The 14,926-nt window shown below is 39.1% G+C and overlaps 1 protein-coding gene across 2 annotated transcripts in view; it reads left to right on the plus strand.

Annotated features, from left to right (window-relative positions):
- CD109 (CD109 molecule) overlaps nt 1-14,926 on the plus strand; it is a 180,585-nt gene that overhangs the window by 58,507 nt on the left and 107,152 nt on the right. For both annotated transcript variants that reach the window (XM_082668521.1, XM_082668520.1), the window contains exons 11-17: nt 188-412; nt 1,231-1,332; nt 1,416-1,478; nt 2,921-3,097; nt 6,494-6,646; nt 12,866-12,940; nt 13,505-13,562. In XM_082668521.1, coding sequence (XP_082524647.1) covers nt 188-412; nt 1,231-1,332; nt 1,416-1,478; nt 2,921-3,097; nt 6,494-6,646; nt 12,866-12,940; nt 13,505-13,562 — 853 coding nt within the window. The remainder of the gene's footprint in view (nt 1-187; nt 413-1,230; nt 1,333-1,415; nt 1,479-2,920; nt 3,098-6,493; nt 6,647-12,865; nt 12,941-13,504; nt 13,563-14,926) is intronic.

A 14,926-nucleotide genomic window follows, 5' to 3' on the forward strand; every position in this document is an offset into this window, starting at 1 on the left:
CATAACAGCCAGACGGGAGGGGAGGCCGCCCAGAGAGACCACTGAACCTGGAAGTTAGGGGGCTGCCGATGATTTTTGAGAGTTCGGTTTCATGGGAACAGCACAGATGGAAACTGGATTCAACTAAACTTGAATCCTTTGCTTCTCTTGTTTACCTGATTTCAAAATGTTTTCTTTTGACAATTAGGTGAAGGTAACCCGTTCTGATGGCAATCAACTGACTCCTGAAGAAAGAAGAAATAATGTAGTCGTGATGGTGACGCAGAGAAACTATACCGAGTACTGGAACAGATGGGATGGTAGAAATCAGGAAGTAGGGGCTGTCCAGATCGTAAATCATACTGTCCCCCCAAATGGAATCTTCAAGATTGAATTCCCAATCCTGGACGATTCCAGCGAGCTACAGTTGAAGGTACCATCTGTTTCCCATCATTATGTTACCGCAGCAACCTTAAAATTGTCATCTTGTGGTAGGCACTCAACCTGTTGGGAGGTCACTTTGGTACACGGGAAGTGGACACATTTTTATTTTAAAAGAATGGGGGAAAGGGTTAAAAAGTGATTTAATGACAGTAGCTGAGAATTAGACTGAATGCTTCCTTGTAAATTCATTTTGAAGAGCAAAGTAAAATAGTGATCTGAAGATATGACGGAGAAGCCCCCAAACTCCCAGTCTAGGTGATTTTCAGTCATTTGAAATGGTGTTTTGGCAGGAGCTGAGATCAAAGGGGAATATGTTTTTTACATTTACACTCCTTTGCTGGACTGAGGCCCCCAGCCATTCCCGTTCCCTTTCTCGTGGTCACTCAGCCCTGTCAGTGTGGCCTCTGAGTTTTTCTCTCACCAGTGGTAGACTGAGTGAGCTGATATGATTTCTTGCTTAGAGTTGAGTTCTGTATTGTGGGGGAAAGGATTCCTTTTTCATTTCCTTCTTTCTTCTCACAGTGTTTCTTGATAATACACCTTTGTTTTGGAAATAAGTTAGGACCGTCCGTACTTTTTTCCTCTTAGATTATGACGATGAAGACCATTTTACACGTTTACAGCTATCACCTTCTTTATAGTATAAGCTGTAAAATGATGAAGATGCAATGTCTGGGGAATGTATTGTTTCCTGCGTGAAGAAAAGTGAAAGTGAATTTACCTTTCACTGATTGTCCAGCAGGTAACATCCTTTATCAAGGTGTTTCTAAAGATGAAACTTTATGGTTGCCTTTTCTTTTGTTTTAGGCCTCTTTTCTTGATACTGTGAGTAGCATGGCTGTTCATGATATGTTTAAGTCTCCTAGTAAAACGTACATACAGCTAAAAACAAGAGATGAAAATATAAAGGTAATGATTACAATCACTTGTTAATTATAATTGGACTGTCTTGCCACTGATATCTATATATTAATTAAAATATTTTTTTCTAGGTGGGATCACCTTTTGAGTTGGTGCTTAGTGGCAACAAGCAGTTGAAGGAGTTTAGCTATATGGTAATCTCTTACAGAATCTGAATTTATGATCTATTGTAGAATCGTCTGAAATACCGTCTACCTTAATTTGAAACTGAACTTACTGATTTTTAAAATTCGGCCTCACACTTAAAAGAAACTATTGTATTTTAATGTATTGTATGTTATACATGCACAATATGTAATATTTACATACGTTCTTACAGAGTTTTCTTTTTTTTCTTTTATAAATTTTTTATTTTTGGCTGCATTGGGTCTTCGTTGCTGCACGCGGGCTTTCTCTAGTTGCAGCGAGCAAGGGCTACACTTCGTTGCGGTGCGTGGGCTTCTCATTGCGGTGGCTTCTCTTGTTGCGGAGCATGGGCTCTAGGTGCACAGGCTTCAGTAGTTGTGGCACACAGGCTCAGTAGTTGTGGCTCACAGGCTCTAGCGCGCAGGCTCAGTGGTTGTGGCGCACGGGCTTAGTAGCTCCGCAGCATGTGAGATCTTCCCGGACAAGGGCTTGAACCCGTGTCCCCTGGATTGGCAGGCAGATTCTTAACAACTGTGCCACCAGGGAAGTCCCTCTTACAGAGTTTTTTATATCTAAGTTATATATAAATTTACTTTGCAAAATTTTACATTTTTTTCCTTTACCACAATGGATTATTATAGGACATTGAATATAGTTCCCTGTGCTATATATAGTAGGACATTGTTGTTTATCCATCCTATATATATATAGTTTGCATCTGCTAATCCCAATTCATCCCTCCTCTACCTTCCCCACTGACAACCACAAGTCTGTTCTCTGTGTCTGTGAGTCTGTTTCTGTTTTGTAGATAAGTTCGTGTCGTATTTTAGATTCCACATATAAGTGATATCATATGGTATTTGAATTTCTCTTTCTGACTTACTTCACTTAGTATATTATCATACTAGGTCCATCCATGTTGCTACAAATCAGCCTCACATCTTTTTAAGCTGTCCTTTTTATATTGAAATCAAACTCTTTTTTTCTTTCTTCACCCATATTTGCATTTCCAGTTTAAGATGAATAATGAAATCTTGCATTATGTTTAAAATTTAAAATTCTATGAGATAAGCCACGTATGTTCATTATAGAAAATTATAAAACATAAGGAAAACAAAAACACATAAAAATGCTCCCCATAAATTGTAGTTTTGCTAATCTAGCACTCTCAGTGGTGCTCTGCAGTCCTTCCACTCAGAAATAGATTCTTGGCCATCAAGCTGCTGTTGGCTCAATCACGGTTGCTTTATCTTATCCTTTTCTAATTACCAGCGTGTACTCTCTGTGGTGGTCAGGGAGGTTTACTTTTGTGTGTGTGTGTTCAAAAAGGATTTGAAGTTGCTTTAAGTCAAGAATTTGCATGTATGCTTAAAATTATGATAAACATAGCTGTCATTGAGATTCTCACTAGCTTTAGCATAAAATAAAACTCATGTACTCTTCTTTTCAGGTAGTGTCCAGGGGACAGTTAGTGGCTGTAGGCAAGCAAAATTCAACAACTTTTTCCTTAACACCAGAAAATTCTTGGGCTCCAAAAGCCTGTATCATTGTGTATTATATTGAAGATGATGGGGAAATTATAAATGATGTTCTGAAAGTTCCTGTTCAGCTTGTTTTTAAAAATAAGGTAAGATTTAAGGTAATGATGTTTAAAAGAAAACTTCATATTAGTAAAGTCTGAGAAATGTAATATTTCTTTAGAAAAGTGTCATGAAACCAAATTGGTTAGAAATTTATATTCATTTCTAGAACTGTGGATAAACCTCTTCATATTTAATTACTGTGTATCTGTTTTCACCTGTGGAATTATTGGACACTGTGCGTCTTCTTTGTAAGTTATGGTTCTTGGCTTTAAGACTTTAATTCAAATCCAAACTCTTTCAGGATTTCCCAAATGGTGGAGTCCATATTGCTCTGGCATGGAATTCCAATGGCAATAGATGTGTGGTGTTGCTATTTGTGTGGGAGAGAAGTGAGGGTTGTAGGAGGGAGTGAGGCATCTGCACTGACGTGTGGAAGGAGAGCTGGGCTTTGGTTTATCCATTTCATCAGTCTGGAAACTAACCCAGGACAAATTTACAATGAGCTTGGCTGCTTTGCGTGTGGAGATCTCTGTGGAGTTTTGTCTCCACACACAGCAGTGATTTTTATAACCTAAGGTGTGTAGCTTGTGTAGGAAACACTCCTGGCCCCAACTCTGAGAAGTAACCAGATTGCAAGATTGACAGGTGGAGTTCAATTATCTCATACATATTAAAATGAGCCATTGTTCTCACTAAAGGCTGCTACCGTCTCAGGACCTCTGAAGCAAAATAATCATTATTATTATTACTATTATTTTTAATATTTATTTGGTTGCGCCGGGTCTTAGTTGTGGCAGGTGGGCTCCTTGGTTGCAGCTCCAGGGCTCGTTAGTTGTGGCTCACTGGCTTCTTAGTTGCAGCACATGGGCTCTTTAGTTGTGGCATGCAGACTCTTAGTTGCAGCATGCATGTGGGGTCTAGTTCCCTGACCAGGGATCTAACCCGGGCCCCCTGCATTGGGAGCGCAGAGTCTTATCCACTGCACCACCAGGGAAGTCCCCAATAATCATTATTTTAAAGTAGTGATTTGCAGAATACAGTTCTTCTGGTAGCATTTTCCCCCTGAATTTGTTAAAATTTTAAGAAGTAACAGTTGTCATCCATGCCTTTTTTATAGAGAACTGTTAACTCTAACTTTGACTGTCAAAATATAATACAAACTTCTATTTTCTGTCTTATGAAAAGAATTTTTTAAGACAGTGCTGTATTCTGTCAGTTTCAGAGCACAATTTTTGACTTCTAGTGACTCCATTAATTCCCTGAGGAAGGTGAATTTTTTTTTTAACATCTTTATTGGAGTATAATTGCTTTACAATGGTGTGTTAGTTTCTGCTTTATAACAAAGTGAATCAGTTATACATATACATATGTTCCCATATCTCTTCCCTCTTGCGTCTCCCTCCCTCCCACCCTCCCTATCCCACCCCTCGAGGCGGTCACAAAGCACCGAGCTGATCTCCCTGTGCTATGCGGCTGCTTCCCACTAGCTATCTACCTTACGTTTGGTAGTGTATATATGTCCATGCCTCTGTCTCACTTTGTCACAGCTCACCCTTCCCCCTCCCCATATCCTCAAGTCCATTCTCTAGTAGGTCTGTGTCTTTATTCCTGTCTTACCCCTAGATTCTTCATGACATTTTTTTTCTTAAATTCCATATATATGTATTAGCATACAGTATTTGTCTGAGAAAGGTGAATTTTAAAGTAGGAGTAAGGCTTAAACATAGAGGCACACATCTCTGAAAGTGAGAGCCGGTTCTAAAAAAAGTTGCGGTGTAAAGGCTTTGAGGAAGCAGACTGTATAAATAACTTCCAAGAAATTTCTTAGATATGAGAGATAAGAAATTAGTTTCAGTTGTGTTTGCAAAGATAAGTCTTCCATTTTTATATGATAATGTTTAGCACATTTACTCTGAAAGAAACTGCATATTTGGAAATAAAATATGTTTCAACACAAGAACATTAATGAATCTTCGTTGATGTTCAGTAATGACTGTGGAATAAATGAATGAGATGTGGAAGGGGCAAGAGATGTAGTTTTAGAAATCATCCACACAGAAGTGCAGGTTGGAGCCAGGGGGTCACTGACGTGCAGAAAAAAGAATGAGAAGTGCAAAGTTTGCATATGATGCAAACTGTGAGTTGCCTTAAACAAGGGGTAAGGAAAGGTATTCTTTCTGTTTAACTTGTTTAAGGTGTAAGTGGAGAAGAGTAAACTGGATACAATGGCTCAAGAGGCATGTGAAAGAAAGATGGCATCGGACAAGTTAAACAGGCAAGGAAGACTTTGTTCAAGACATTTGCAATAGGGGAGAGAGACTGAACTCAACTCCACTGAAACAAAAGGCAGGAGGGTTTTTAAGCACTGGTGTGAGTTAGTGGAAAAGTACTGGAAGACCCTGGGGGAGGGGTTGGTCAGCGTGACCAGGCCGTCTGGTTTGGTAACTGGAGTGTATAAGTTAGGCTTCTATTCATCTATAGAGACTGGGAGATCAGTCAGGGCTCTTTCTTGATGATTACACTTCAAAAGGATGGCTCCCAGGTCTTTGAGAGAGACATTCCGGCTAGTAAAACTGCCTGGAAGGCGGGAGAAGATTTACATCTCAAAGGGACAGAGAAAACATTAACAATTGCAAATTTTTTAAGAAAAGGGAAATGAGGTGCTTAATGTCAGGAAGAAGCCTGTTTCTAAAGTTCAGGCAAGCTGAGGGGGACATGAAGGCCATCTTGATCAGGTGGTACAGTCACTGGGGCGAGGGATTGTTGAAACAGAGCTGGGCAAGATGAACATGCCTAGTAGGAAGAGGCCTTATAACAAAGCCATTGGGTTCAGCCGGGATGAGAGGATGGTTGCTCTTTAAGAAGTACAGGTAGGACTGTGCTTTGCTGAGTGTAATGACAGAGGAAGTTCAGGCAGCCACGGAGGCACAGAGCATGGGGCCTGACTGGTGTTGGTCTGATGGCCTCGTCCTGGGGAAAGACACCCCTGCCCGGCCCAGCCAGTTCTGGGAGTCCCCGGGGCTCTTACTTGCACGCACTCACTTCTGAGTCCAGGAGGCCAGTGTGCAGGCACTGGCAGTTTCTCTCCTCTTTCCTGTCCCCCCTCTTGGATACTGGCCCTCTTCACGTACGCCAGACAGTGTCTTCACTTCAGCACTGGCTGGCGGCTGTGGGGTGGGAGGTGGAGAAAGGGTAGAGAAGTGAAGGAAAACTCTGATTTGTGCAACAGTGAGAGGTTCCATGACTGGCGGACACTGTGGGGCCGAGGTTTCTTTTCACTCCTTTCCCTGGAGAAGGCTTGTGTATGGTTTTAGAATGGTCCCCGGGCCAAGGCACATGTAGAATCTTTGCTAGATTTTGTCATTGATCTGCTATTGGTAAGACGTAAGAAATGCTTTGAAAAAGTGTAATGTATCAATCCTGTTTTCTCCCTTTCTTAGATACAGCTATTTTGGAGTAAAGCCAACGCTGAACCATCTGAGAGAGTCTCTCTTAGGATCACTGTGACGCAGCCAAACTCAATCGTTGGGATTGTAGCTGTCGACAAAAGTGTGAATCTGATGAATGTATCAAACGATATTACAATGGAAAATGTGAGTTTAGTTATTTTTTCTTTACCAAAATACACATTAAAAGAGAAAAAAAGTGGGGGCTTCCCTGGTGGCGCAGTGGTTGAGAGTCCGCCTGCCGATGCAGGGGACACGGGTTCATGTCCCGGTCCGGGAAGATCCCACATGCCGCGGAGCGGCTGGGCCCGTGAGCCATGGCCGCTGAGCCTGCGCGTCCGGAGCCTGTGCTCCGCAACGGGAGAGGCCACAACAGTGAAAGGCTCGCATACCGCCAAAAAAAAAAAAAAGAAAAAAAAAGAAACTTTGTGTTACTTCAGGTATCTAAAGGAAATTTCATTAGTTCCTTTTCAAGTATAAGTCAGTAATCCGTAAAGCTTCTAAATGAAAAGGATCTGCATTCCAGTTGTTGATGTTGGAAAGAGGCTATTGTGGTCAAGTGTCTTTGCTGTCTTACATGAGAAATGCCACTTAGAGTCTTCCCTCATTTTCATACTGTATTTTAACTGAAGGCTCTTGAGAAAGTACTAGGAGAGGGACTTGCACAATTCTGAATGACATTGGAGAGAGCTTTAGGTAATTATGAAGTACTTTCTATTTTGGTTGTACATAATGGTTATAAATAATTGCAGTCCCCATTGAATCAGGAATTTGCAGTATATTGAGGGAGTGAAAAATCATGTTAACCTGCAGAAAACTTACAAACCAAGAAATATATGAACATCTAGTGTTATATAAACTAATCACCTATTCCTTAGTCATTTCATTTTTATTTGTAAGCTCTTTTGTTTTGAATTTCATTTTATTTTTATACAGCAGGTCCTTATTAGTTATCTATTTTATACATATTAGTGTATATATGTCAATCCTAATCTCCCAATTCATCCCTCCCTCCCAACCCCCCGCTTTCCCCCCTTGGTGTCCACATGTTTGTTCTCTACATCTGTGTCTCTATTTCTGCCTTGCAAACCGGTTCATCTGTACCATTTTTCTAGATTCCATGTATATGCGTTAATATGTGACATTTGTTTTTCTCCTTCTGACTAACTTAACTGTATGACAGTCTCTAGGTCCATCCATGTCTCTACAAATGATCCAATTTTGTTCCTTTTTGTGGCTAATATTCCGTTGTATATATGTACTACATCTTCTTTATCCATTCGTCTGTCGATGGGCATTTACGTTGCTTCTATGACCTGGCTATTGTAAATAGTGCTGCAATGAACATTGGGGTGCATGTGTCTTTTTTTTTTTAACATCTTTATTGGAGTATAATTTCTTTACAGTGTTGTATTAGTTTCTGCTGTATTACAAAGTGAATCAGCTATATGTATACATATGTCCCCATATCTCCTCCCTCTTGCGTCTCCCTCCCAGCATGTGTCTTTTTGAATTACTGTTTTCTCTGGGTATATGCCCAGGAGTGGGATTGCTGGGTCATATGGTAATTCTATTTTCAGTTTATTAGGAACCTCCATACTGTTCTCCATAGTGGCTATATCAATTTACATTCCCACCAACTGTGCAAGAGGGTTCCCTTTTCTCCACACCCTCTCCAGCATTTGTTGTTTGTAGATTTTCTGATGATGCCCATTCTAACTGGTGTGAGGTGATACCTCATTGTAGTTTTGATTTGCATTTCTCTAATGATTAGTGATGTTGAGCAGCTTTTCATGTGCTTCTTGGCCATCTGTATGTCGTCTTTGGAGAATTGTCTATTTAGGTCTTCTGCCCATTTTTTGATTGGGTTGTTTGTTTTTTTAATATGTAGCTACATGAGCTGTTTATATATTTTGGAGATTAATCCTTTGTCCATTGATTCATTTGCAAATATTTTCTCCCATTCTGAGGGTTGTCTTTTCATCTTGTTTATAGTTTCCTTTGCTGTGCAAAATCTTTTAAGTTTCATTAGGTCCCATTTGTTTATTTTATATTTTCGTTACTCTAGGAGGTAGGTCAAAAAAGGTCTTGCTGTGACTTATGTCAAAGAGTGTTCTTCCTATGTTTTCCTCTAAGAGTCTTATAGTGTCTGGTCTTACATTTAGGGCTTTAATCTATTTTGAGTATATTTTTGTGTATGGTGTCAGGGAGTGCTCTAATTTCATGCTTTTACATGTAGCTGTCCAGTCTTCCCAGCACGACTTATTGAAGAGACTGTCTTTTCTCCATTGTATATCCTTACCTCCTTTGTCATAGATTAGTTGACCATAGGTGCGTGGGTTTACCTCTGGACTTTTCTATGCTGTTCCATTGATCTATATTTCTGCTTTTGTGCCAGTACCATATTGCGTTCATTAGTGTAGCTTTATAGTATATTCTGAACTCAGGGAGTCTGATTCATCCAGCTCCATTTTTTTCCCCTCAAGATTGCTTTGGCTATTCGGGGTCTTTTGTGTCTCCATACAAATTTTAAGATTTTTTGTTCTAGTTCTGTAAAAAATGCCATTGGTAATTTGATAGCGATTGCATTGAATCTGTAGATTGCTTTGGGTAGTATAGTCATTTTCACAACATTTATTCTTCCAGTCCAGCAACATGGTGTATCTCTCCATCTGTTTGTGTCATCTTTGATTTCTTTCATCAGTGTCTTATGGTTTTCTGAGTACAGGTCTTTTACCTCCTCAGGTAGGTTTATTTCTAGGTATTTTATTCTTTCTGTTGCAATGGTGAATGGGATTGTTTCCTTAATTTCTCTTTCTGATCTTTCGTTTTTAGTGTATAGGAATGCAAGAGATTTCTGTGCATTAATTTTGTATGCTGCAACTTTACCAAATTCATTGATAGGCTCTAGTAGTTTTCTGGTGGCATCTTTAGGATTCTCTATGTATAGTATCATGTCATCTGCAAACAGTGACAGTTTTACTTCTTCTTTTCCAGTTTGGATTCCTTTTATTTCTTTTTCTTCTCTGATTGCCGTGGCTAGGACTTCCAAAACTATGTTGAGTAAGAGTGGTGAGAGTGGACATCCTTGTCTTGTTCCTGATCTTAGATGAAATGCTTTCAGTTCTTCACCATTGAGAATGATGTTTGCTGTGGGTCTGTCATATCTGGGCTTTATTATGTTGAGGTAGCTTCCCTCTTTGCCCACTTCCTGGAGAGTTTTTATCATAAATGGGTGTTGAATTTTGTTAAAAGCTTTTCTGCATCTATTGAGATGATCATATGGTTTTTATTTTTCAATTTGTTAATTGAAATGGTGTATCACATTGATTGATTGGCATGTATGGAAGAATCCTTGCATCCCTGGGAAAAATCCCACTTGATCATGATGTATGATCCTTTTAATGTGTTGTTGGATTCTGTTTCCTAGTATTTTGTTGAGGATTTTTGCATCTATATTCATCAGCGATATTGGTAATTTTCTTTTTTTGTGGTATCTTTGTCTGGTTTAGTATCAAGGTGATGGTGGCCTTGTAGAATGAGTTTGGGAGTGTTCCTTCCTCTGCAAATTTTTTTCTTCTATTTTTTTTCTCTGCAAGTTTTTGGAAGAGTTTGAGAAAGATGGGTGTTAGCTCTTCTCTAAATGTTTGATAGAATTCACCTGTGAAGCCATCTGATCCTGGACTTTTGTTTGCTGGAAGATTTTTAATCACAGTGTCAATTTCATTACTTGTGATTGGTCTGTTCATATTTTCTATTTCTTCCTGGTTCAGTCTTGCAAGGTTATACCTTTCTAAGAATTTGTCCAAGTTTCTTGCTTGCTTTTATTTTTTCTCCAGAGTTGGCTCTGGAGGAGGGAGTCAAGAGCCTATGATAATAGACTGTTTTGGTTTCTTTCATTCTTGTTAAATTTATAGGTGATGCCCAGAGACTCTTGAATGCCTTGGAATAATTTAAGTGTCCTAGATCTTCCAGGACTAATTTTCAGATACCAGACTTCCCTTGCTGCAGCTTTGACAGTGCCTTTCACTGAGCCAGTGAGAAAAGGAGGACTTCTTTATACAAGAGATGCTTCTTCCTAGATAATTCCATAGATTTGCACCTGAATGTCAGCAGAAGGACACCTTGCACATATTGGTGTTCTGTGGCAGAGTTGCAGTTATGGAACGAAAACCTTTCTCTCCATCCTATCTGGCTCTGGCTCCCTTGTCTATAGTTGAGCTAACTATATTGGCTAGCTTGTTGAGATATTATGAAATTTTCTGTTTTCTCATTCCGTTGTTTTCTCCTTGGTACCTGTTCTAGCACCATGTTTACTTAACATGGATGTAGCAGTGGTGTTGTTGGTATAGCAGAAGCAGTGGTTTGGGTGTTTAATTTTAAACTTGGTGTGTTTTTAAACTTACACTTAGAACCTTTAGTGATTTTCCCCCTGTCTTTGTCTTAGTCTGTCAGTCTTAATGCTAATGTAAATAAGGGAAATGTATCAAAATAGTTACCAAAAAGCGTATAATATCTTAACTTTTTTTTACCATAGTAAAATATATATAGGGCTTCCCTGGTGGCGCAGTGGTTGAGAATCCGCCTGCTAATGCAGGGGACATGGGTTCGAGCCCTGGTCTGGGAAGATCCCACATGCCGCGGAGCAACTAGGCCCGTGAGCCACAACTACTGAGCCTGCGCGTCTGGAGCCTGTGGTCTGCAACAAGAGAGGCCACGACAGTAAGAGGCCTGTGCATGGCGATGAAGAATGGCCCCCGCTCTCCGCAACTGGAGAAAGCCCTCACACAGAAACGAAGACCCAGCACAGCCAAAAATAAATAAATAAATAAATTTATTTAAAATATATATAACATAAAATTTGCCTCTTTAACCATTTTCAGAAGTACCGTTCAGTGGCATTAATTACATTCATAATATTGTACAACCATCATAACTATTTCCAAAACTTTCATCACTCTAAACAGAGACTCTGTGACCATGAAGCAATAACTTTCCATTACCCCCTTCCATTAGCAACCCTGGTAACCTCTAATCTACTTCTGATTTTCTGAATTTGCTTATTCTAGATATTTCATATGAGTGGAATCATACACTATTTGTCCTTTTGTGTTTGCCTTATTTCACTGAGCACAGTGTTTTCAAGGTGCATCCATGTTGTAGCATGTATCAGAACTTTATTTCTTCTTATGGCTGAATAATATTCCATTGTGTATATATGCCACATTTTGTTTGTTTATTCTTCTATTGATGATGCTTAGGTTGTTTCTACCTTTTGGCTATTGTAACTAATGCTGCAGTGAACACTGGTGTACAGATATCTCTTTGAGTCCCTGTTTTCAGTTCTTTTGGGTATATATGTAGGATTGGAATTGCTGGGTCATATTCTAATTCTGTGTTTATATGTACCAATTTTACTCACTCTTTTAGCCTATTTTACTCACTCTTGCTAGCAATGAGTACTGTTCTTAAAAAGTAGCATTGCTAATCAGATACATGCAAATATCTCGTTATTGAAGAGCTATCTCATTGATGTAATTTGCATCACTTTGATTATCAATAAGGTTGAATATTTTTCTGCTTATTCATAATTTGAGTTTCCTCTTTTGTGAGTTGTCTCTTTGTGTTACTTTAAAGAATTTAGGTAACTGACTTTTTAAAAAAAATAAATTTATTTATTTATTTTTGGCTGCATTGGGTCTTCATTGCTGTGTGCGGGGTTTCTCTAGTTGCAGCGAGCGGGGGCTACTTTTCGTTGTGGTGCGTGGACTTCTCATTGCGGTGGCTTCTCTTGTGGTGGAGCACGGGCTCTAGGTGCGCGGGCTTCAGTAGTTGTGGCACGCAGGCTCAGTAGTTGTGGCTCGTGGGCTCTAGAGTGCAGGCTCAGTAGCTGTGGCACACTGGCTTAGGTGCTCCATGGCATGTGGGATCTTCCTGGACCAAGGCTCGAACCTGTGTCCCCTGCATTGACAGGCGGATTCTTAACCACTGTGCCACTAGGGAAGTCCCTAACTGACATCTTTTTAGAACTTATGTTAGCTATCCATTTGAACCCATTTATCTTTGTCAAAAGTATGAGTCATTTTTAATGCTGATCTCTACGTGTTGGTCTTGTCAACAAGCCCAAACTTCTTAGGCATTCTGGATTGCTGAACAGAATAAAAATAAGTTTAAAAAAGAAGTGTAATTTTGGCTGTTTGAATTATGAACATGGCATTTACATATTCATTATTCCTCCATTTGTGTCATTTTCAAATTTGATAAGCATATGGGCTGTCTCTTACCTAAGGTATATATCAGAACTGTTGAGAGGGCAGAACACGTTGATACGAATGCATTCATTCCGTATATTTTATCTTTCCTTAGGTGGTCCATGAACTGGAACTTTATAACACAGGATATTATTTAGGCATGTTCATGAATTCTTTTGCAGTCTTTCAGGTATGTTTAGTTTGCTATAATTTGAAAAGATATTAATATATTTTACTGCTGCAAAGTTAATTTCAGAATTAATTATCTAAATTTTGAAATGTTAGCCTCTTATTAAATTTATTTAATTTAACCTTTTATTAAGTGTGTTATATAAGTGTAATTTGAAATGGAAAGATAGTCACCCTTCTAGTTTTAAAAGCAAATGAATAAATTCACCATTAGAGAAGTAATGGAATTTGTCATTATAATTTCTTTCTTTTATATCACTTTCCTTGACGTGGAAATGTCTCTTTCTTCATGTGAGAGTGTGTGTGTGTGTGTGTGTGTGTGTGTGTGTGTGTGTGTGTGTGTGTGTGTGTTTATATGTCTGTGTCTGGGTATGAGAGAGAGAATGTATACTCATGTATGTACCTAAACTCTCAAAAATGAGCAGGAGTTACAAAAAAAAGGGAACTACTTTCACATGCTACACAAAAACAAATGAGCAAGGGTGAGTTAGGAGTATGGGAGTCTGACAATTTAGAGGACATTTAAACTTTTATTTTAAAAGAAAATTAAAATTTTTCTTTCTAGGAGTGTGGCCTCTGGGTGTTGACAGATGCAAACCTTGTGAAGGATTTCATTGATGTTTGTAAGTGAAATCTGACAAAGTGCTTTTAAAGTAATTAAGTCTTTCATCTCAAGTGTTTATAGTTACTTATGTAAGTATGACTACTTTCTGGCTGAACATGAATATTGTAATTTTCATTTTCTGTTCTCTTATCCTACAGTGTTTGCAGTTTAATGTACTTGAAAGTACATCTGGACCATGACATGGAGTGTTTTTCACCTCCTGTCTAGATATTTGTAATGAATGCTTTCCATTTGCTCTCTGTAATTTTTTGACATGGTTATATTTTTGGACATATTGGAAGATCTTATGCCTCCAATTTGTGTTGTAAACTGTGGTGTTATTTTGGAATCAGTTAAAAGGGGCAATGTATTTTTGAAACATTTTTGTTCTCTAGCTTTTTATTGTTCACCTAGAAAATAGCCCAGATGTCATAAAGTGTGCTGTCAATACACACACACACATACACACGCACGCACGCACGCACTTGTCTCCTCAGTCTGAGTTCTTTGCGGGCAGAGTCACATCTGTACATCCTAGTTCCCTGGATTGCTAAATAGAGTTGACCACCGAACTAATTAAAAGAAGTGTGCTTTTAGGAAGGAGTCGTAAAACATTTTGACTGAAGGAAATGCATAAATGAGGATGATTAATTCTAGAAGTTGTTCTCTTTTCTTTCAGGTAAAATCATACGAAGTCATCTTGAAAGGCCACAGAACTATCATAGTTTCTATCCATGAATTCCCCGTTTCTGTCACATGTTCCCAGTTAGTCCACACTAAGCCCCAGGCTCTCCAGCTTTGGGTTGTTGATTGACACCACAGGACACCTGACCCTCTGCTCTGAAGTTACGAGAATAATTTTATAGGCTTAAAGGTTTTATGAAATCATTATGATCTCTATGTATTAAAGACACGTGGCACATTTAGCTTTCTTCATATAATCATCTACCCTAGGCGGCCTTCCAGACCAATCTATGCTTTTCCATTCTCTCTCTGTCACTCTCAGCTTTTACCCATCTTTGTTGATGTTTACTTATCGAATCCTGGTGCACACTGTAATACTCATTCTATTGTTAGTAATACTTATTGTAACCTTTACCTTTTCTGAGACCGTTCTACCTTTTCACTGTAACAGAAGAAGCCTGATACTCTTACTAGCATATTATGTTGCTAGAAACCTTCAAGTGATTGAATTCTTCCCTAGTCCCTTGTCCTTGCATGACACCTTTCCCATTAAACTCAACTCTGGAACACCCTGACTGTTTACCTTACCCCTGTTTCTGCACCCTGATGCCCCCCAAATAACCTTAACTTTGATGTGTCACAAAGCATCACTTTTCCCTAATAGGATTTGGCTGATATATGAGCTCTTGAGTTGATATG

Source organism: Grampus griseus (assembly GCF_964374135.1).
Source record: "Grampus griseus genome assembly, chromosome: 13".
Classification (NCBI taxonomy): Eukaryota; Metazoa; Chordata; class Mammalia; order Artiodactyla; family Delphinidae; genus Grampus; species Grampus griseus.